This window comes from Sipha flava, unplaced genomic scaffold (assembly GCF_003268045.1).
Source record: "Sipha flava isolate LNK unplaced genomic scaffold, YSA_version1 36_pilon_pilon, whole genome shotgun sequence".
In the NCBI taxonomy this organism is placed as follows: Eukaryota; Metazoa; Arthropoda; class Insecta; order Hemiptera; family Aphididae; genus Sipha; species Sipha flava.
The window spans coordinates 2662644-2681266 of record NW_020273076.1 but is presented as its reverse complement, the minus strand read 5'-3'; the positions used below and the strand labels follow the sequence as shown (position 1 = coordinate 2681266).

General features: G+C 29.3%; 4 protein-coding genes across 5 annotated transcripts in view; 2 read left to right on the top strand and 2 right to left on the bottom strand.

The window, feature by feature from the left end:
• Window positions 1-3373, top strand: part of LOC112687932 (60S ribosomal protein L4) — a 7514-nt gene extending 4141 nt beyond the window's left edge. Inside the window, exons 6-8 of the mRNA XM_025560927.1 lie at window positions 704-975; window positions 2806-2965; window positions 3024-3373. Coding sequence (XP_025416712.1) covers window positions 704-975; window positions 2806-2965; window positions 3024-3341 — 750 coding nt within the window. The 3' untranslated portion in view covers window positions 3342-3373. The remainder of the gene's footprint in view (window positions 1-703; window positions 976-2805; window positions 2966-3023) is intronic.
• Window positions 3374-4833: 1460 nt separating this feature from the next.
• LOC112687974 (cyclin-dependent kinase 20-like) lies at window positions 4834-6352 on the top strand. 2 transcript variants are annotated; one of them, XM_025560980.1, is made up of 5 exons: window positions 4834-5005; window positions 5170-5358; window positions 5414-5668; window positions 5776-6003; window positions 6115-6352. In XM_025560980.1, exons 1-5 carry the CDS (start codon window positions 4970-4972, stop codon window positions 6283-6285), a joined length of 879 nt encoding a protein of 292 aa, XP_025416765.1. In that variant the 5' UTR covers window positions 4834-4969; the 3' UTR covers window positions 6286-6352. The 2 variants fall into 2 exon arrangements, with proteins under 2 accessions (XP_025416765.1, XP_025416764.1); XM_025560979.1 differs by having other exon boundaries at window positions 4927-5103.
• Window positions 6353-6694: 342 nt separating this feature from the next.
• LOC112687972 (actin-interacting protein 1) lies at window positions 6695-10553 on the bottom strand. The gene is made up of 14 exons (XM_025560978.1): window positions 10180-10553; window positions 9982-10103; window positions 9826-9916; window positions 9618-9765; window positions 9379-9559; window positions 9112-9267; window positions 8906-9034; window positions 8744-8848; window positions 7959-8061; window positions 7655-7869; window positions 7472-7591; window positions 7239-7403; window positions 6931-7081; window positions 6695-6863 (listed from the first exon to the last, which is right to left on the bottom strand). The coding sequence occupies exons 1-14, from the start codon at window positions 10202-10204 to the stop codon at window positions 6754-6756; spliced, it is 1821 nt and encodes a 606-aa protein (XP_025416763.1). The 5' UTR covers window positions 10205-10553; the 3' UTR covers window positions 6695-6753.
• A 5933-nt stretch (window positions 10554-16486) lies between these two features.
• Window positions 16487-17134, bottom strand: LOC112688004. Its single transcript, XM_025561013.1, has one exon. It carries the CDS (start codon window positions 17132-17134, stop codon window positions 16487-16489), a length of 648 nt encoding a protein of 215 aa, XP_025416798.1.
• Window positions 17135-18623: the final 1489 nt, after the last annotated feature.

Below are 18623 nucleotides of genomic sequence, written 5' to 3'. Positions count from 1 at the left end.
ACACTTTAATTATTCATATTTAATTCTTATGAGTGGTCTTATTGTGCAAAATTGAGAACATTATTTTACAGTCGCTGCTTTAATTTATAATTTACATGCTGCATACTCCAAAATAATAACAAAATTTAACTACAGTCTATTTTCAAATGAATATTTTAATTTGGGATGGGTCTATTTTATTCTACATGTTGCTCAAACTAAATAAAAGCACATAAAAATGTCCAACAATCATAGTGATAATTCAATGAATTGTTACTGTAAGTGTGCTAAATAAAATACTTAATTTCAAGGCGTACTCAAGTTATTATTTTACATGTTTCTTTTGGGTTCCATTGAAGTTAAACAATACTATTATTATGTTAATGGTTTTATATTTAATTAAAAATTAAAAATTTATATAAATGTGTGGTTGAATACTTTGAGTTTTATCACTTATTAGTAAATTCATTAATTCATCAAATAAGCACAGTATCACACTTATCACATTTTATAATGTCACAAGTGGTCTTTTTGTGCTAAATTAAATGGATTGTTTCACAGTCAGCCACATTTTAGAAAATAAACTGATGGCCTACTCCAAAACAATTACAAACTAATTTAGTTAATTAATTTGTCAACTTCTCTATAGAGTCAATAGTTTTATCTATGTATGACTACGAACTTTTTATATTATTTCTAAGTTATATTTTAAATTTATTTATAGGGGTTAAAGAAAGCTTTCCGTAACATCCCTGGAGTGGATTTAATCAATATCAGGAAATTAAATTTATTGCACTTGGCTCCTGGTGGTCATGTTGGACGTTTCATTATCTGGACTCAATCTGCTTTCAAAAAACTAGATGATCTTTATGGTACGTGGGACAAAAAAGCAACACTAAAGAGCGGTTACAATTTACCATTCCCCAAGATGTCAAACACTGATTTAACTAGGATTTTCAAATCTGATGAACTCAAAAAGTACTTGCCACCTCCAAGGTAAGATTTATTTTAGTTATTAAGTTTTTGCTATTTAAAGCAATTATTGTTAACTATTAATATATTTCCCTGCATAATTAAGCCTAACATTTTGGATTATTATCACATCATTATAGTATCATCAAGTATAATGAGTAAAATGCTTGGTCTGTGTTATTGATATTACATATGAAAACACCTAAGTTTTTAAAAAACTTCTGATTTTATGATGTACTGTTTTTTTTTTTTTTTTTTTTTTTTTATATATATAGAAAAATGTTAAACTAGTAATATGATGAGTAAAATACTTGGTCCGTGTTATTGATATTATATGAAAATACCCAAGTTTTTTAAAACTCCTGATTTTATGATAGACTTTCTAGGGAAAAATGTTAGACAATAATATGATGAATAAAATGCTTGGTCCGTGTTATTGATATTATATGAAAATATCCAAGTTTTTTAAATCTTCTGATATTATTATAATAAAAAAATGTATTATTTATTTGAACCATGCATAATTTTAAAGAGATGTTATTGGATATGATGAATAAAAGAAAGACTTGGTCCGTGTAATTGATGTTGAATGATAAAACTGTCTATTAATACTTCTGATCCAATACTTTATTTTTATCTTGATTTGATTTAAGAATGTTTATTATACATTAAAATGTAGAAAATTGGATATGATGTAAATTTTAAAATTGAAAATACTGTGATTTCTAAAATATTGCTTTGTTTTAATTTCTGATCCAATAAGCTTGATAGTCCGATCACTTGTGCTCTATGAGGTATTAGTTTATACAATGTATAGTATGTGGTAGGTATACCAAATAAAAATATAGTGAGAGGAGAGGTAATGCAGAATTAATTAAATGACTGTACATTTACATATGTTACTTATAGTTTAGCTTCTTTCTGGGCTGGACAACAGTTCTGAGAGAAAATCACTGTCCCTACAAATAACCAACTGCTTTAACATGAGTAATCTCTACCTATTGTTAAACCAAGCACAGAGGATAAAGACCCTATAGTTGTTACTTTTAAGTCACTTTTAAATTCATAAAATATACAATTATAATACTGTTTTTTGTAGTTATTACATTATATGAATATGTAATATTTTGAAATATAAAAAGTTATTTAACTTGGATATGATGAATACCTTATATTGAAAACATTTATGATTATTTAAAAAAGCTTTGTTTTAATTACTGATCCCATTAGCTAGTTCTGTAGATTATTTAATTATTTAAAATTTTGAATAAAATACTTTTATTAACAAATCACTGGATATTACAATTTAAAATATAAATACAATTTTATATGATCTTTTAGGTATTATTATTAAATCTATATGATAACTTAAGTAAACTAATTCTAAATTAAGTAGGTTTTAATTTCTCACATTATACCAAAAGTCTTGGCCAATGTTTCATTAAGGTCGGGTATTTATTAAACTTTAAAAACTAATTTGAAAGTTTTTTATTGTGTGTGTGTCCTGAAATTTATTTCAGTCAAATGTTTCTTGTCACCCTTATTAACTTGTTCCAAGATCATAGCCACACTATTAATACAGTGACTAAATAAATGAACCTCCTGTATCTATTTAAATAGCCATTAAGTTAAATATTTATATAATACACTTAAATATTTATTGTTATATTTTTATACTATTAATTATATATTAATCAAAGTTGGAAATGAAGAAAATATTTAGTTTTGATGATGATGATGTATATAAATATGCTTTGTTTTAATTCCTGATCCAACTTAATCTTTAAATAATTTTATATTTAATACTGGTTAATAATTGTACAAACTTAAATGTTATATTATAATTATTTCTAGGACTGGAACATTACGTCGCACTCGCAAGTTGAACCCATTGAAACATGTTCGTACCATGCTCAGATTAAATCCTTACATTGCAGTTCAAAAACGTGTTGCTAGCAATGAAAACAAATTAAGAACCTTAGCTCGTGAGACTTACTTGGCTAAGAAAGAAGGCGTAAGTTAAATAGTTGTTTTAAATATTCAATATATTTTTAATATTAATTATTTTATAGAGACCAACTACTGAAAAGGGTGAAAAAGTGTTAAAACGATTCATCAATGAAAAGAAAATGTTGCGTGCTGCTAAACTCAAGGCTAAGAAGGTAATTGCTGTTAAAGGTTTACGTGAAATTCATGAAAAGAAATTGGAAGCATATAAAAAGCGACTTGCTGCTCGTGGTGGTGCTCCTCCAACTAAAAGGTGCAAAAAACAATTGCCCAAGCCAAAACCTAAGACCAACAAGGGTAATAAACCTACATCTGCTAAACCTGTTGCTACTGCTACCAAAGCAGCACCAAAAGCAAAATCAACTGGTAAAGCTAAAGCATGATTGGACTAATAAACAACATTATTATAAAAAATTATCTTTTTACTTTTTTATATCCTTATTCCTTCTACATGATTTTTTTGCAAATTTGATAATCATAAATACAATATATCTTAAACTGATTATTTATGACTTAGTGTTTAGCAAATGCGCATTTTTATTGTCATTTCCTAATTTGGTCATATATTTTTATACTAAATAAGTATTTGTATAAATACATCCATTACTAAATCATTAAATGTGATTTTTCAAATCAATCTTAAAATGTTTTTGATTAAATGTTATTGGTTTTTTATTATTATTTATAAGAATATTAATCAAGTTGAGCAGCATGTATACTCTATTCAAGAGTATATCAGGTAGTAAACGAAAACTAGTTTTGCCTGCGCTTACTATCCCATACTACCGGTTATAGGTAATTACGGTGTATGATTGCGTATATGTAATATATTAAATGATATACACATTTTGATTACACGACATACGATCGTAAAACAATAACGGAGTGCGGTGATGAGAACTGACCAGAAACTATAATTGCCGATCAATTAATTGTGGGGCCGGATTAGTCACCAGTTGTGCAAACGCAAACTGGTATAATTTGAACGAACTATAGTTTTGATATATCTAGTAGTAATATCAGCACATTTATGTTAACCTAACTTGATTTTTAAAGGCGTGTCCAGACGGAGCAGCTTTTGCCGCGCGGTAAATACGTGTCCACATGATGCGGAATTTCCCGATTTGTTTTAAAGCTATAATATATCATTAATACTATAGAGTTGTGTCGTTTTTAATTGGCAACAAAGTGCACGAGATCAATAAATAATCTATATTTTTGAGTCTTAAAAAACATGAAATTAAAGATTTTTAAAAACGGAGAATCTTCAGTATCGACATTTTGATAGAATAAAAATTGTGTCTTCTGGAGATTACTACAAAAATCAGTTTTACCTCGATGAAAAAAATTTGTTCTATTACTAATTACTTAAAAAATAAGTACTGTTGCCGTGCAGCTTTGCTGAAAATACGTCCACAAGCCGCGGAAAATATATTCATATATTCATACTCATGCCGCGCGGCAAAAGCTGCTCCATCTGGACGCGCCTTAAAACTACTATGAGGGTAACATGTATTAAAAATAAATTTTAATTCCTACATTTCTATTTACCTCAAACAACAAAAAGAATGATAAATCAGTAAGTTAACTCTATCAAGCTAATAACAAATTTTTCATTCTAATTCTCTTTTCTGAAAAAAATGTGCCCCTAAAAACTTTCTAATATGTCCAGTTTTAATCTTCTTAATCTAGTTAAACGTAGAATGTGTGTGTACATTTGATATACAATTCAGTTGCTTAAAAATCACTTTGTACAGTCAATATCGGTAGATACATTAATGTATTGGCAAATATATTTCATATAAAAAGAATCTATTATAAATAAACATCACAATTCATAGTTCATTCTTGTTATCGATTTTATATAAGTGATTTTCTATATGTTGTCATGACAACATAGCAGTAATATGTATAAACAAAGCAGCCAACGATTTTGTGAAAATTTACTTTAATTTATTATTGTTATTAATGGATAATTATAAAATCTTGGAGCGTATCGGTGAAGGAACTCATGGACAAGTGGTTCAAGCTTTGGAGCGATCTTCCGGTAAAATAGTAGCTATTAAATGTGTACGCTCATTGGATAAAACATCAAAGAATTTACTACGTGAAATTGAATCTTTAAAGGCACTGGAATCTAACTATGTGTGTTATGAATTTAGTATAACTTAGTTGATAATGAACTTTATAAGAGAGCATTTACTGTTTCAGGTTGTAAAGCTGTTGGATCATTTTTGTCATAATTTTGGTTTCTATTTGGTACTGGAATATGTGGTCTCTGGTTTACCAGAAATGTTACACGATGATGATATAATATTGAATGATTCTCAACTGAAAACATATGCTCGAATGCTTCTCAACGGTGTTGTACACATGCATGCGACTAACATCATGCACAGAGTCAGTGATTACAAAACATGTATATCCAATTATGAATAAAATTATTTATGTTTAGGATCTAAAACCGGCAAATTTGCTAATATGTTCTAAGGGTATTTTGAAAATAGCAGATTTTAGTTTGAGTCGACTTATATTGGCTAATAACGATAAACAATCTGGTGAAGATCTATGCTACACTGGACAAGTAGCTACTCGTCGATATCGAGCTCCTGAACTATTGTTTGGCTCTGTTCACTACAACCAATCCATCGATATGTGGTCGGTTGGTTGTATTTTAGCAGAAATGCAATTAAAAACTCCTTTGTTTGCGGTTAGCCATTTTCATACCTTTACTCGAGAACTTCGTACATATTTTACGTTCTATAATTTTAAGTTATTTGCCAATGAATATATTCCTAATCTTTATTACAACTTTAGGGAGATTCTGATATGGAACAAATTGCCATTGTTGTACATTATTTAGGAACACCAACAGATGAAACATGGCCAAATAGAAATGAAATGCCAGATTATAACAAACTTAAATTTACACATTGTGATCCAGTACCAACTAATGTATTATTGCCAGATATTGATAACTTATTAGTAGATTTAATAGGCAAATTAATTGTATATGATGCGAATACAAGGTTAAAAGCACAAGAGGTAATGTAATTAATTTTTACAAACTAGTATTAAATATAATTTACTTTCTTTAAAATTAAAATTATTTGGTTAAAATATAGTACAAAGGTGATAATTAAACAATTGTTCTAGGCACTGTTACAGCCTTATTTTTTTAATGAACCATTGCCATGCTTAGAACATAAAATGCCAAAACCACCAAAGAATCACAGGCAAAAACTTTTACCCAAACAACCAGAAGTAATTGAATGTATGGAAAAAAATTTTAATCACCTATATCATATACTTGATGAGACGCTTTAATGAAAAATTGTTTTTCAAACCAAGAAGAAAGGTATCTTAAATTTTTTACATATTCACTAAAATATGCTCGTAGATATTATTTTATATATATATATACATTAAAAAAAAGCAATTACATTTCAGAGTAGGAGAATATGATTATTGTTTATTACATATTAGAAAAATAAATGCATATTTTATATTCAAATATAAATCAAATTAAGATAACTAAAAAATAAAAAAGTTAACATTCTTAAAATAATATATGATTTAAACTTATATGAAATCTATTGACGTTATCATTAACATAATTGTTATTTAATATTAATAGGACACGATTTTTTTTTGAGTGCAATTTTTTAATTTTATTTCATCAGAAAAAAAATATTGGTTAATTAAAATACTCTAAGATAAATAAATAAATAAATAATTATTCAAAAACATATTTAATATTTTAGATAAATATAGACTTTCACTTGAAGTTCTAGATTAAATTGGAGTAACATTCCAGATTTTAGTATTGCAGTCTTGTCCAACCGACACTATAGTCTCATCATCCAACCACAGTACACGTGTGATTTGACTTTGAGGATGAGCATCTATAATTTAAAATAATAATGATATACGTCTATAATCAATGTAGATAAAATTAAATGTAATACTAACTTTTAATTATTGTATGTTTGTTAGGTGAAGTAACACTCCACACAATGATGGTAGTATCTAAGCTTCCACTTGCAACTTGTTTAGAGTTTGGCGACCAGGCTACAGAGTTCACACGTGCGTTGTGGAAGCCCCAATCTTGTTTGTGCGCCAACTAGAAAAAAATATAAAATTAATTATAAAAGTAAACTAAAAAATATTTTATCTTACCGACTATCCGATTACAAAATGATATATAGGCAATAAACGAAATAAATATACTAGTTGTTTAAAGAAGATATATTATTTTTAAGCTACATAAATTTACTTACATTAAATTCTGGTACTTTGTATAAAATAACTTTACGATTAGCATCGCTTGCTACTAAGTATTCGCCATCAGGTGAAAAAGAACAGTCTGTGATAGGTCCCAAATGATCACAATCAGCTGCATATTCCAAAGCATTAGTTGAGTCATTAAACTTGTACACATGTACCTACATTGATTTAATAAATAAATTATCAATTTTCTGGTAGTGTTAAAGTTATGAATTAATATACACACTTTATTATCCAAGGCACCTCCAACTGCAATAAAACTTGCATCTGGATTAATAGCCACAGCGGAAGGTTCATAATCCACTGGCAAATTAAAAACTTTCTTTTCATTCTTTAATATAATTATCTAAAACAAATAATTATTTGCTCATTAGAAATTTCAATTAATTATGTTTATACTTGTTTTAACCTCTTTTATTGTAGCTGTAACTAATACGTTACTATTAAAATCCATTCCTCGTGGTTGAGCATTTAATTTAACTTGTAAGTCTGTATATGAATTGGATTTAACATCAACTTGTCTAAGACTGTCATCAATTCCACAAGTATATAAATAGTCATTATCCAATTTCATTCCGTTTATTTGATTTCCATGACCTACACCTTTAACCCTGTCATTTTCACCTAGTGAAAAAAAATATATTATCTTTAATTTGAAAAAAAAAAAACAGAAATTTAATTTGTTGAATGATTCATTTTCAATTCATTCTAACCATTTTCAATACTCCAATTTACAATGTTTCCATCATGAGAACCAGTGTAAATAGTGCTACGATCAGGACTTAATGCTAACACTGTAATTGGCTTGTTATGACCCTATATAAAAATCAAAGTATTTTATATTTAATTTAAGTTAAATAATGTATAACAATTTTTGATTACATTAATATATACCATGCAATAATGATTTGTTTGCTTTTCTTTCTGCTCTATTTTTATTAAACTAAATTAAAAATATTAAAAGAAAATAAACAAATTTATAATGAAAGCAACAAGTAAAATTATTTACATTTAGGAAGTTTAAAATGTATAATAATTCATAGTAATGGTCATCATAACTAACCATGTACCATTTTCAAAACTTACATTACTTATAAGCCAGCTATAGTTATGAAAACTAATATTGGACTTTCACTTGTGTTACATTCAAATCATTGAAATAATTTATTTTATTACAACTATTTCACAGAAATTTTAAATTTAAGTTATTTTTTAAGACATTTAAGGAATTAAAATTAAAATTTCATATTATTTTTATATAACCTGTTCAATTCAACTATACACAAAAACAAATAAATATTTATAGAAATATTTCTATTGCGCATGTATATACTTTTAAATATCTATCATGACTGATGTAAATGATGAGAAAATTGTATATAAATAACTTCCATCAAAATTTGAAACACAAAATTACTCATCAGAGCTTTGAAGTCAGTATTTGACTATAGACAAACAATTCCCAAATTTAATATTTATAATAGGTTATTTTAATTACCTTAATGGTTCGTATGGGTTTCTCTGGGTTATTAACATCCAAGTAGGTAATGAAACCATTTAGAGAAACAGTTAATAAATAATTTCCTTGCCATAAACAAGACACCTAATAAAATGTCAACAAAATTATTATTTATACAAGTTAGAGAGAAATTTAACAAACCTGTTGATCCTCTACTTGGTTTCCAATCACAAATTCACTGACAACAGATTTTGTTTCTACATCCCACAATTTACATGTTTTATCACCAGATGATGTTAACAAACGTGTACTATCAGCACTCCAAGCAACCTATTATTGAAATTGTATATTAAAAATTATGAAATTTCACAGAACATCTCAAATACGAATAGTTTAAATTGTATTACTCCATAAACTCCTCCTTTGTGTGCTGGACTACCCATTTCAGAAATAAGATCGGCATTGGTTCCATCATACAAAAATACTTTACCATCAAAGCCTGCAGATGCAAATAAATTGCCATTGGGTGAGTAACGCACAGCTTGTACAAATCTTGAATGTTCCTATTTAGTAAAAAATAAAGTCAAATACTATAAACAATTAAAAAAAACAATATTTTTTTTTTTTTAAACTAAATAATAATCAAATTAAATGTAATTATTAGTACAATTTACTTGTTTAGTCATCTTAAACTTAAATGGTGGCCCTTCAAAAACACCAACTGTATTATCTTCACTACCAGTCACTATTCTAAATGGACGACTGGGGCGAAAATCACATGAATTAATTGGTTTGGATTGACCAGATATTTCACCAACTGAAGTACCAGTTTCTGACATAAATACATGACCAAATCTATAACAAGAATACAATATTTTAATACAGTTCATAGAGAGAAAATAATCTTTAATACCTTTCTCGTCCTTCACCTACAACCACCATACGTTGGTTATCTGGAGACCAGGAAATATCTTTAATTGGACCACCGATAGGATGAAATTCATTTTTCAAAATGTGCTCCTTATTTACAGTATCCCATATTCTAATTTTTCCTGATTGATCTGTAATTTATCAATTTATTAGTTAAATGTTTTATTAATATCTGAGAGATCTCATCAAACCGCCAGACGCTATGTAAAATCCACTGGGAGAATACTTTGCAACATTTACAGCACAAGAGTGTTCTGTATAGATATCTGATATTGCTGGGTTCTTGATGAAATATGAAACATTAACAAATTAGATCACATTTAATACAAGCCAACAAATGCACATACCTCTATATTGCGTATAATGACACTGTTGCCATTGGTGTACAGGAAATTTTTACCTTTAGGATCACCACCCAAAACAATAGGTTGTCCTCTTTGCGTACGTGGTAGTGTTGAATATATGTACTCTGAAATAAAATTATTAAATCATTTAAATCGAAAATGTATAGAATAGTAAGTTTTTGAAAACTCTAGATAACTCACTATTAGAATAGGACATTGTGTTCATATACTGATGGTAAAGTAAGTAGTCGAGAATTGTAATTGAGCAAACGTTGTTTTCAATATAATAGAATTATAATATAAATGAAAAGTTCGTATTAACAGTAGACAAATATTTGAGATGATGTTAAGGTTTTTTTTTTTGTTTTTATTTTACCGAGAAACCCGATACGTCCGAATTCTGATGATAAGCATCGAGTTAACCAGGATTACCATATAAGGAAAAGCAAATCTTTTACTGAAAAGCGTTAATTAATCGGTCACGAATTAGACGTGTGACATTACGAAATTATGAAATTTGTCGTCTTTCAAACTTCGTGAGTTAGTGACTCACGTCATAAATGATGACTGGTGTATGATTATATACTAAGCTGTAGATGATTGTCTATGGTCATGTCTGAGAACACACTAAATTTATCCAAGTGTAATTTCCATTGCGAAATAGATTACATTTTAGATTACATTTCTGATTTTCTGCTGTAAAAAATATCAATTTTTTTTTCTTTTCGTCTACAACTATTATTTTTTATATTAACATTAGTTGTTGCATACAGAAGAATACCCAATTGTTCGACATCTTGAAGCATAGTAAAAAAAAAAAAAATTATAATGATAGTAATAATTAGTCATGGTTATAACCACGGAATCATCTTGTTCGACGTGTTCCGTAGAATAACCATAGACCATTTCTCAATATAGCTTAAAACGAGATCGTGGTACCTAACTAACAATTAAATGTTGGCCGCCGCTTTCAAATTTGAACTGTTAAAGTTATCTATAATTATCCATAGCACTTCGATCGTTGTTTTCGTGATATTGTTCATCGGTCGACATAACATGCGTTTTTGTTGGACCCTAAGTTAACACTTGACGTTCATTACAATAACAATGTATTGTATAAAGTTTTAAAAACAAAGTCTGGCCTATCATTCAGCCTACCAGTTAAAAAATTATGTACTACTTATGCTTGTTTTTTTGTGCCATTTTTTTATAAGGGAACAAATAAAATGTTATTAATAATTCAAATATAATCAATCAATTTATATAAATTATTTATTGATGTCTCTAAAGCGTTCGACAAAGTATGGCACGAAGGTCTTTTATATAAATTAAAATTGATCAGTATACCGAAATACTAACTTTATATTATTAATTCCTTTCTATCGAACAGACAATTCTCCGTCAAAATAAATGACTCTATTTCTCTCTCCAGTCTTATATCTACTGGTGTATCCAGGGCCGGTTCAATAAAAAATAATGCATTAAGCAAAATCAAATTTTGTTACCTCTAAAAAAAAAAAAAAAATTTGAGCTCTAATTTTAACATAGCCCTCCCTCTTTTTTTATGTTACATAACTATATGAAATTACATACATACATACTATATGTTGGGAATATCGGGATATTTTTTATTTTAAGAACAAATTTGTAAAGTTGTATAATTTACTAGCTGAATTACTCGTCGTTGCCGGGTTTAAGTATATAAATGTATGTAACCTGCCAAGATTAAATTTTGTTAAATCTATTGAAATTTAAATTAATTAAGATTTTTGAAATAATATTTTATACATATTAATTTAGTTTTTGAGATAATGATTATTATCATAACCTATTCGATAAGTTATAGCTTACAACTACCTGAACCTCTCTACAGTTTAGTATTCTGTAGAATACATATAGCATCTCACTTCCGTTGATAGCAGTCAATCAGCTTACTGTTTTATATATACAGATAATTCATTTTCAATAGCGCAGTTATCGATCTGGTCAAAAAATATTAAAACGATTTCAACCCTTTAAATTCAAAATTTCAAAAAATCCTTTCTTAGCGCACGTCTACATCATAATAGCTATCTGTATGCCAAATTTCAGCCAGATCCGTCCAATGGTTTGAGCTGTGCGTTGATAGTAGTCAATCAGCTTACTGTCTTATATATACAGATTATAAATTCTTTGTATTTAGCATGTATTTAGATTTTAGTTATTCATATGATCAAATATTTATTACTTTTTAAAATATTTTTTACTTTTAACCTTATGAATACAATTTACATTCATTGTCCAACATGAACAGACGTCGTTTTCGTTTGACCGTTATCTTTTGCACACTACACTAATGAGCCTAATCTAATATCAAAACATGTCTCGGAATAATTCGAAACGCAATTTATCCTCTTCGTCATCATATTCACCCACAAAATCTAGCGGCAACCAAAGTAAGATATTCATCATACCAAATCGCTATGCTTCACTCTCCGAGGACAACATTTTCGATCAAGAGGTGTTTAACCCTCCCGTTATCACAACATCTTCCAAAGTCCAGTGTAACGTTCTGTGCGGTCACGTGGAAATCACTCCAAGTAAAACAAATTTTTTTTTGCACCTCCTTTCTATCTAAGCGGTGGCTACAAATTTTACACGCTCAAAAAAATCCTTACTCGACCTTGTCATTCCTTCGGGTATTAATTTTAAAAATATCCCAAAGCACCTGATTATCCGCACCGACGGCATCAGTAATTATAATCTAGTTTATAATTATCATATCATTAATGAACAAATAAATTTCCACACATACCTGCCTAATAGTTTCAAACCATATGCTTTATTTATCAGGCACCTCCGTCCGTCCACTGCTGTGAAAGACATACAAGCCAGCTTATTTGATATTGTCCACGAAGTTATTCGGGTCTCTAATATTGTACATCGTACCACTAAAAGACCTTTGCCTCTTTTTCGAATTGATCTGAAAATTGCTGATAATAACAATGATATTCTCAAATTATATTTGCTTCTTCACACCAGAATCAAAATTGAGCTGCCCAGGAAAAAACTCTCCCCTCCACATTGCCATGATTGTCAAGCTTATTATCATACTAGTAACTTTTGCCATCAATCTGCACGTTGTGTTAAGTGTGGAAAAAACCATTACACTTCAGATTGTACCAAATCATCATCAGAACTTGCCAAGTGTGCCCTATGTTCAGGGAATGGTAAAAATTTTACTGATGGTCAATAATTGTTGTTCTAACGAAGCAACACATTCTTGCAATTCATTTGAATTTTTCGGTAACATATGGTATAATGAATAAATTTTTTCAATAAAACACTGAAAATGATTCAATCCATTTACTTCTTTTAAACTGTCATTTACGGCCAATTTTAGGCGATGATTACAACAGTGCCAAGATATTAAATTTGGAAAATCTTTTTTCAGTAGAGCACTTACACCAGCATTGCGTCCCAACATATTAGATACACCATCATTTACAAATGATATAAAATTTTTTTTAAAAAATTCAAAATCAATTTTATACTTTTCAAGTACTTGCAAAATAGCTTCTTTTATAGTTATTGCAGAAGCATTTTTTAATTCAATTATATCAAAAAAAAATATATTTACTTCATTTAATTCACCAATTGCACACCGTATACAAATTACCAACGTTGATTTCTTACTTTGAGTTGTTGATTCATCTATCAAAATACATATTTTTCTTCGTTTTTCTACAATATCATTTGTTAATTTTTTTTTCATCTCAAAGGAAATATGGTCAATTATTTCAGTACATGTTACATTACTGTGAAGAATACATCTAAGATCAACTCCATTCATTACTTGCAAGTCAATTAATTTGGGCAAATCAGTTTACGGGCGTTGAACTTTGGAAATAAAGTATGTATTTCTAAATACTCTTTGTGTTTGCTTGTATTCAGATATTGACATTTCAAACAATTTTTCATCTATAACACGTTTTTTGCCTTTATCAACAATTTTTTGTGCATTTACATGAGATTTAGAAACTTTATGTTTTGATGTTTTTCTCAAATTGGTTTGTTTATTTTTTAAATTAGAACCATTTGGCGAGATTTCTGCATTTGGCCATTCAGTCTATATGAGAACTTGTTTTTTTTAAATAAGTTGAGATTCACATCTCTACAAAATGTACACCCAATTTTTTTCTCTTTAAAATACATCCAAGGGTAATTTTTGGTAAAATAAATTACTTGATTTGAGTCCCAGCAATCAGGATAACAATTATTGGTATCATGATAAGTAGTTACAATATTAGTCGTTGTCTGTAAATTTAAATGCTCGGTAGTGGCAGAAATATTTGGAACAGATAAATCATTCTTACCGCTTTTTGTAAATCTATACTTCAAAAGACTATTCATTTTTCTTAAGCAGTAGACAATAAGTATAGATAAAATATAATCTCTGTAGAAACAATAAATAAGAATGTAATTCCTAAAAAAATAATAATACGAGTAATGTAATTGTTTAAGTTTATTTCAACTCGATTGACTCAAGCTCAACTAATTTATTAGATTTTTAAATTTATATTACTTTATTGATGTTAAATTTTAAATATTAAAATAGTGTAGAAATACTATTACACTGATAAAAGTATACGTTCAAAATGATAATGTGCACGTAATCGTGTAATATGATTTGGCGCGTGTACGCAGTTAAAACTTATAGAAATAAATAATTAATTAAGTATAACTTTTGAAAATCCAATGACCAATAATAATAACCAATAATTAATGTAGCGTTGTAAAAGAAGATGAAAATTATAATATGAATAGATACTTATTATATTACGTAACCGTAACTCCAAAATTGTGAGTGATAAATGTAAGTGATGAAATACAATACAGACAAAATAGTGTGAATGAATACCCAATAACATACAAACACGGTATAACCGATTACTCTAGTAAGTACGAATGTACGATAAATGTATATTATTTTAAGTCATATTATATGAGTAAAAAATTGATAATTATATTGTTCAATAATAACCGTATTCTGTACATTGCCAGGTTTTCAGATGATAGATTCAGACGATAATTTGTTTCTTAGAACTATTATCTAACATTATCTGAGGGTGACCGCCGACGAAACGATCGTAATATTTTATTATAACTCCAATAATTTCAATGTGGATGATTATTTTTAAGAAACAGTTGAGCGTTTCAGTAAGCATTTCGGAAAATGTTAAAGGGGACGTCTTAAAAGCGCTTTGAGAGGTAGGGGGACTGAGTCCCCTTGCGCCCCCCCCCACTTTAAGTCATGTTTATGATATACATTAATTAGACATAATGCTGATAGTCTATCTTCAGTCATCATTGAACGAAGCCAGGTTTTTAGTCTCCGAAGAGTGGAGAAACTCCTTTCAACCATCATACCTCTATGGCTCTATATACATACTTGTGCGTGTCGTATGGTAGTACATATTATAATATGCATTTTTTGTTAACAATTTACATTTTTTTATAAATACGGTACAGGCTTGGGAGGAGACTGCGGTCTCTAGGGTCCTCCCTGGAGCCACTCCTGTCAAAAAGGGTTATAATTTAGTTAAATATAATCTTAAATCATCTTCAACATTTAATTTGTTTCTATATTTATTTTTAACATAAACTTAACCATTTTACACATAAATTATTTAAATTTAAAGTTTTGTTGGCCAGACTCGTACCCCTTAAAAAATCTCGAGTATCCCCAAGGGGTAATCGTACCACATATTGAGAAACACTAACCTACAAGATCATCTAAATCTACAATACAACTGGTTAAGAGCTGGAAAATACAAATCAACATTTCTAAAACCACAGTAGTCATATTTAGCCTACATCGCTATTCCATTCCACTACCTCTAAATTTTGAAAATGAATTTATTCCTCAAGTCTGTCAAATACCGTAACATTACCTAAGAAAAAAGCTAACTCGGTGGCTAGTCATATCTACAAAACTTTAATAAGCATAACCAGCACTTCTCATTGTTATTTCCAACACTAAATAAAAAACCAGTAATATATACTAAATGTTCAATATTAATACACAAACAATTACTACATCCCTACTCACTTATGGTTGTCTTATCTGGGGTGTCTGTGCAGCTACACACAAAAGAAAAAATTAAAATTTTCCGAAATAAAATATTAAAAACAATAACATACATAAGATTTATAAATTATTAAAATTCAAGACCATACAAGTGCCTTGATATAAATTTCCATAGTTCATTTAAATTAACAAGCTTACTACACCATATCAGTCAACCATTTCAAAGATGTCTAAAATACAATTGTACACACTTATTAGTTAATAGTACTAGTTCATAGTATAAACAGTATATTGTTATTTATTTATTTATTTATTTATTAAGAATTTACGGGCTGAGCCCTTTATAATTAAAATATATATGTGCAGAAAAGATATTACAATTATTATACGATGATAGAAAATAAAAACAATAGAAATACATTATAAGTGTGTATAAAATTAAAAAACAAGAAAGTTAAAGGTGGGATCCGTATTGGCTTGCGACATCAAACGTCTTAAAGGTTGATTTTGCATGTAATTGGTGGAACTAAAGGGTATATGAAACATAGCATTAGAACGGGTGGAACGCAGTGGAACTTTAAACGCAACTAGGGCAAGTGAAGAAGGAAAATCAATAACACCAGTCAGTAGATCTTTTAAAAATGTATTACCAAAGTAACATCGGCGCTTGGCTAAAGTTACTAAACCAAGATTAGTGGCAACAGGCGTGTAGTCATGAAGTGGACAATCAATGCCCATTAAATAGCTAGCAAACCGGAAAAATCTACGCTGAACCCTTTCTAACTGACAAGCATTTACAGCTGTATGTGGGTCCCAAATTACGGCACCATACTCAAGTATAGGCCGTACAATAGTACAATAGAGAGCCTTAAGAGATGACTTAAGGCCAAAGTCTTTAGCCAACCTCATAACAAAGCCCAATGTTCTTAAAGCAGAACAGCAAATCATTTCAATGTGAAGGCTCGGGTCAAGACTACTAGTAAATTTAAAGCCAAGATTCATAATAAAATCTTTACAACGTGAAATTACAGTGTCACGCAGGCGATAAGGGAAAACTAGAGAAGTACGAGATCTGGTGAAAGTCATGACCTTGCAATTGGATATGTTTAGAGATAGATTAAGTTTGTCGAATAACTCCACAAATCGATTAATATCACTTTGCAGTTTTAAGCAGTCATCATTCGAATAAATTTGCATAAAGAGTTTGACATCATTAGCAAAACATAAAAAACGACAGTGATGAAGAGCGCTACCTATGATGTTAATAAAGATATTGAAAAGTATTGGTGACAAATGCCCCCCTTGAGGTACTCCAGAAGAAGCTAAGTATAAAGTTGATTTAAAATTGAAAAGCGAGACTCATTGATATCTATCAACTAAAAAGGATTTAAACCACGACAATTGGGGCTCGCCGAAACCAGAAGCTATAAGGATCTGAATTAGAACATCATGATTAACGGAATCAAAAGCTTTGTGGAAGTCCATGTAAATGACATCTACTTGCGAACGTTGTTGAAAAGAGTTATAAATGAAATTACTAAAAACTAAATTACAGGTAACAGTCGACCGACCTGGGCGAAACCCATGTTGTTCTTCAATAATAATAGGGTTGATCGACCGACGAATATCATTTAATACTAGAGATTCCAAAATTTTAGAGATGTGAGACTGAATGGAGATAGGCCTATAATTCAGGACAGAAGATGGATCCCCTGACTTGAAAATAGGTATAACAGAGCTAAATTTTAGAATAGCTGGATAAATTCTTTCATCAAGAGAACGCTTGAATAATAACCAGAGCGGATAACTGATAACAGAGCGTAGATGAAATAAAAAATTACCAGAGAGACCATCTGGCTCAATAGACCTAACGCTACCCAGACTAGATAACTTATCAAACACATCATTAACACAAAAAGCGACATTGGACGGTAAGTCAAACGAAGAAATACCAAGTTCATCAACGTTTAAAGCAACCTTTTGAGAAGAGTACATGGAGGAAAAGTAAGTTGAAAATAACTCAGCAGAATCACGATCACACGAAGCAATGTGTTCATTGAGTTTTAAGGAACTAGGAATATTACTATTAGATCTATTTTTTTTAACAAATTTCCAAAAACTCTTAGGATTATTAATAAAAGACGATTCAACATTAGATGAATAAGTATGAAAACTCTTTTTGGATAAGTATTTAAATTTTTCCTTGAGGAAGGAGAATTTTTTGTAGTCGTAAACACTAGATGAAGATTTAAACCTGGCATGTGCTTGTTTCTTTAATATGACTAATTTTTTAAGTTATTTAGTGAACCAAGGAGGAAATGAAGAAAAACTATATTTACATTTAGGGACAAAATCAATAACCACTTTATGCAAGGCATCATAAAATGTGTTAACAGCAGAATTAATGTCAAGCGGCTTGAAAGTAGATGACCAATCAAATATGTCTAAGAATGTACTAATTGAGTGATAATCTGCTTAAGAAAAATTATAAAATGATTGGTCACGTTTACTGTTAAGGTCCAAAGGAGAACAAGATAGAGACATATAAAGAGCTGGGTGGTAGAGATCAATTGAG

Excerpts from the sequence above, each read along its gene's own strand:
- LOC112687974 (XM_025560979.1), top strand. The coding sequence starts at position 4,927 with ATGGATAATTATAAAATCTTGGAGCGTATCGGTGAAGGAACTCATGGA. Across the intron at positions 5,104-5,169 it reads AGGCACTGGAATCTAACTAT|GTTGTAAAGCTGTTGGATCA; the intron begins GTGTGTTATGAA and ends TTACTGTTTCAG. Across the intron at positions 6,004-6,114 it reads CAAGGTTAAAAGCACAAGAG|GCACTGTTACAGCCTTATTT; the intron begins GTAATGTAATTA and ends CAATTGTTCTAG.
- LOC112687972 (XM_025560978.1), bottom strand. The coding sequence starts at position 10,204 with ATGAACACAATGTCCTATTCTAATA. Across the intron at positions 7,592-7,654 it reads TTACAGCTACAATAAAAGAG|ATAATTATATTAAAGAATGA; the intron begins GTTAAAACAAGT and ends TATTTGTTTTAG. Across the intron at positions 7,082-7,238 it reads ACAAAGTACCAGAATTTAAT|TTGGCGCACAAACAAGATTG; the intron begins GTAAGTAAATTT and ends ATTTTTTTCTAG.
- LOC112688004 (XM_025561013.1), bottom strand. The coding sequence starts at position 17,134 with ATGACTTTCACCAGATCTCGTACTTCTCTAGTTTTCCCTTATCGCCTG.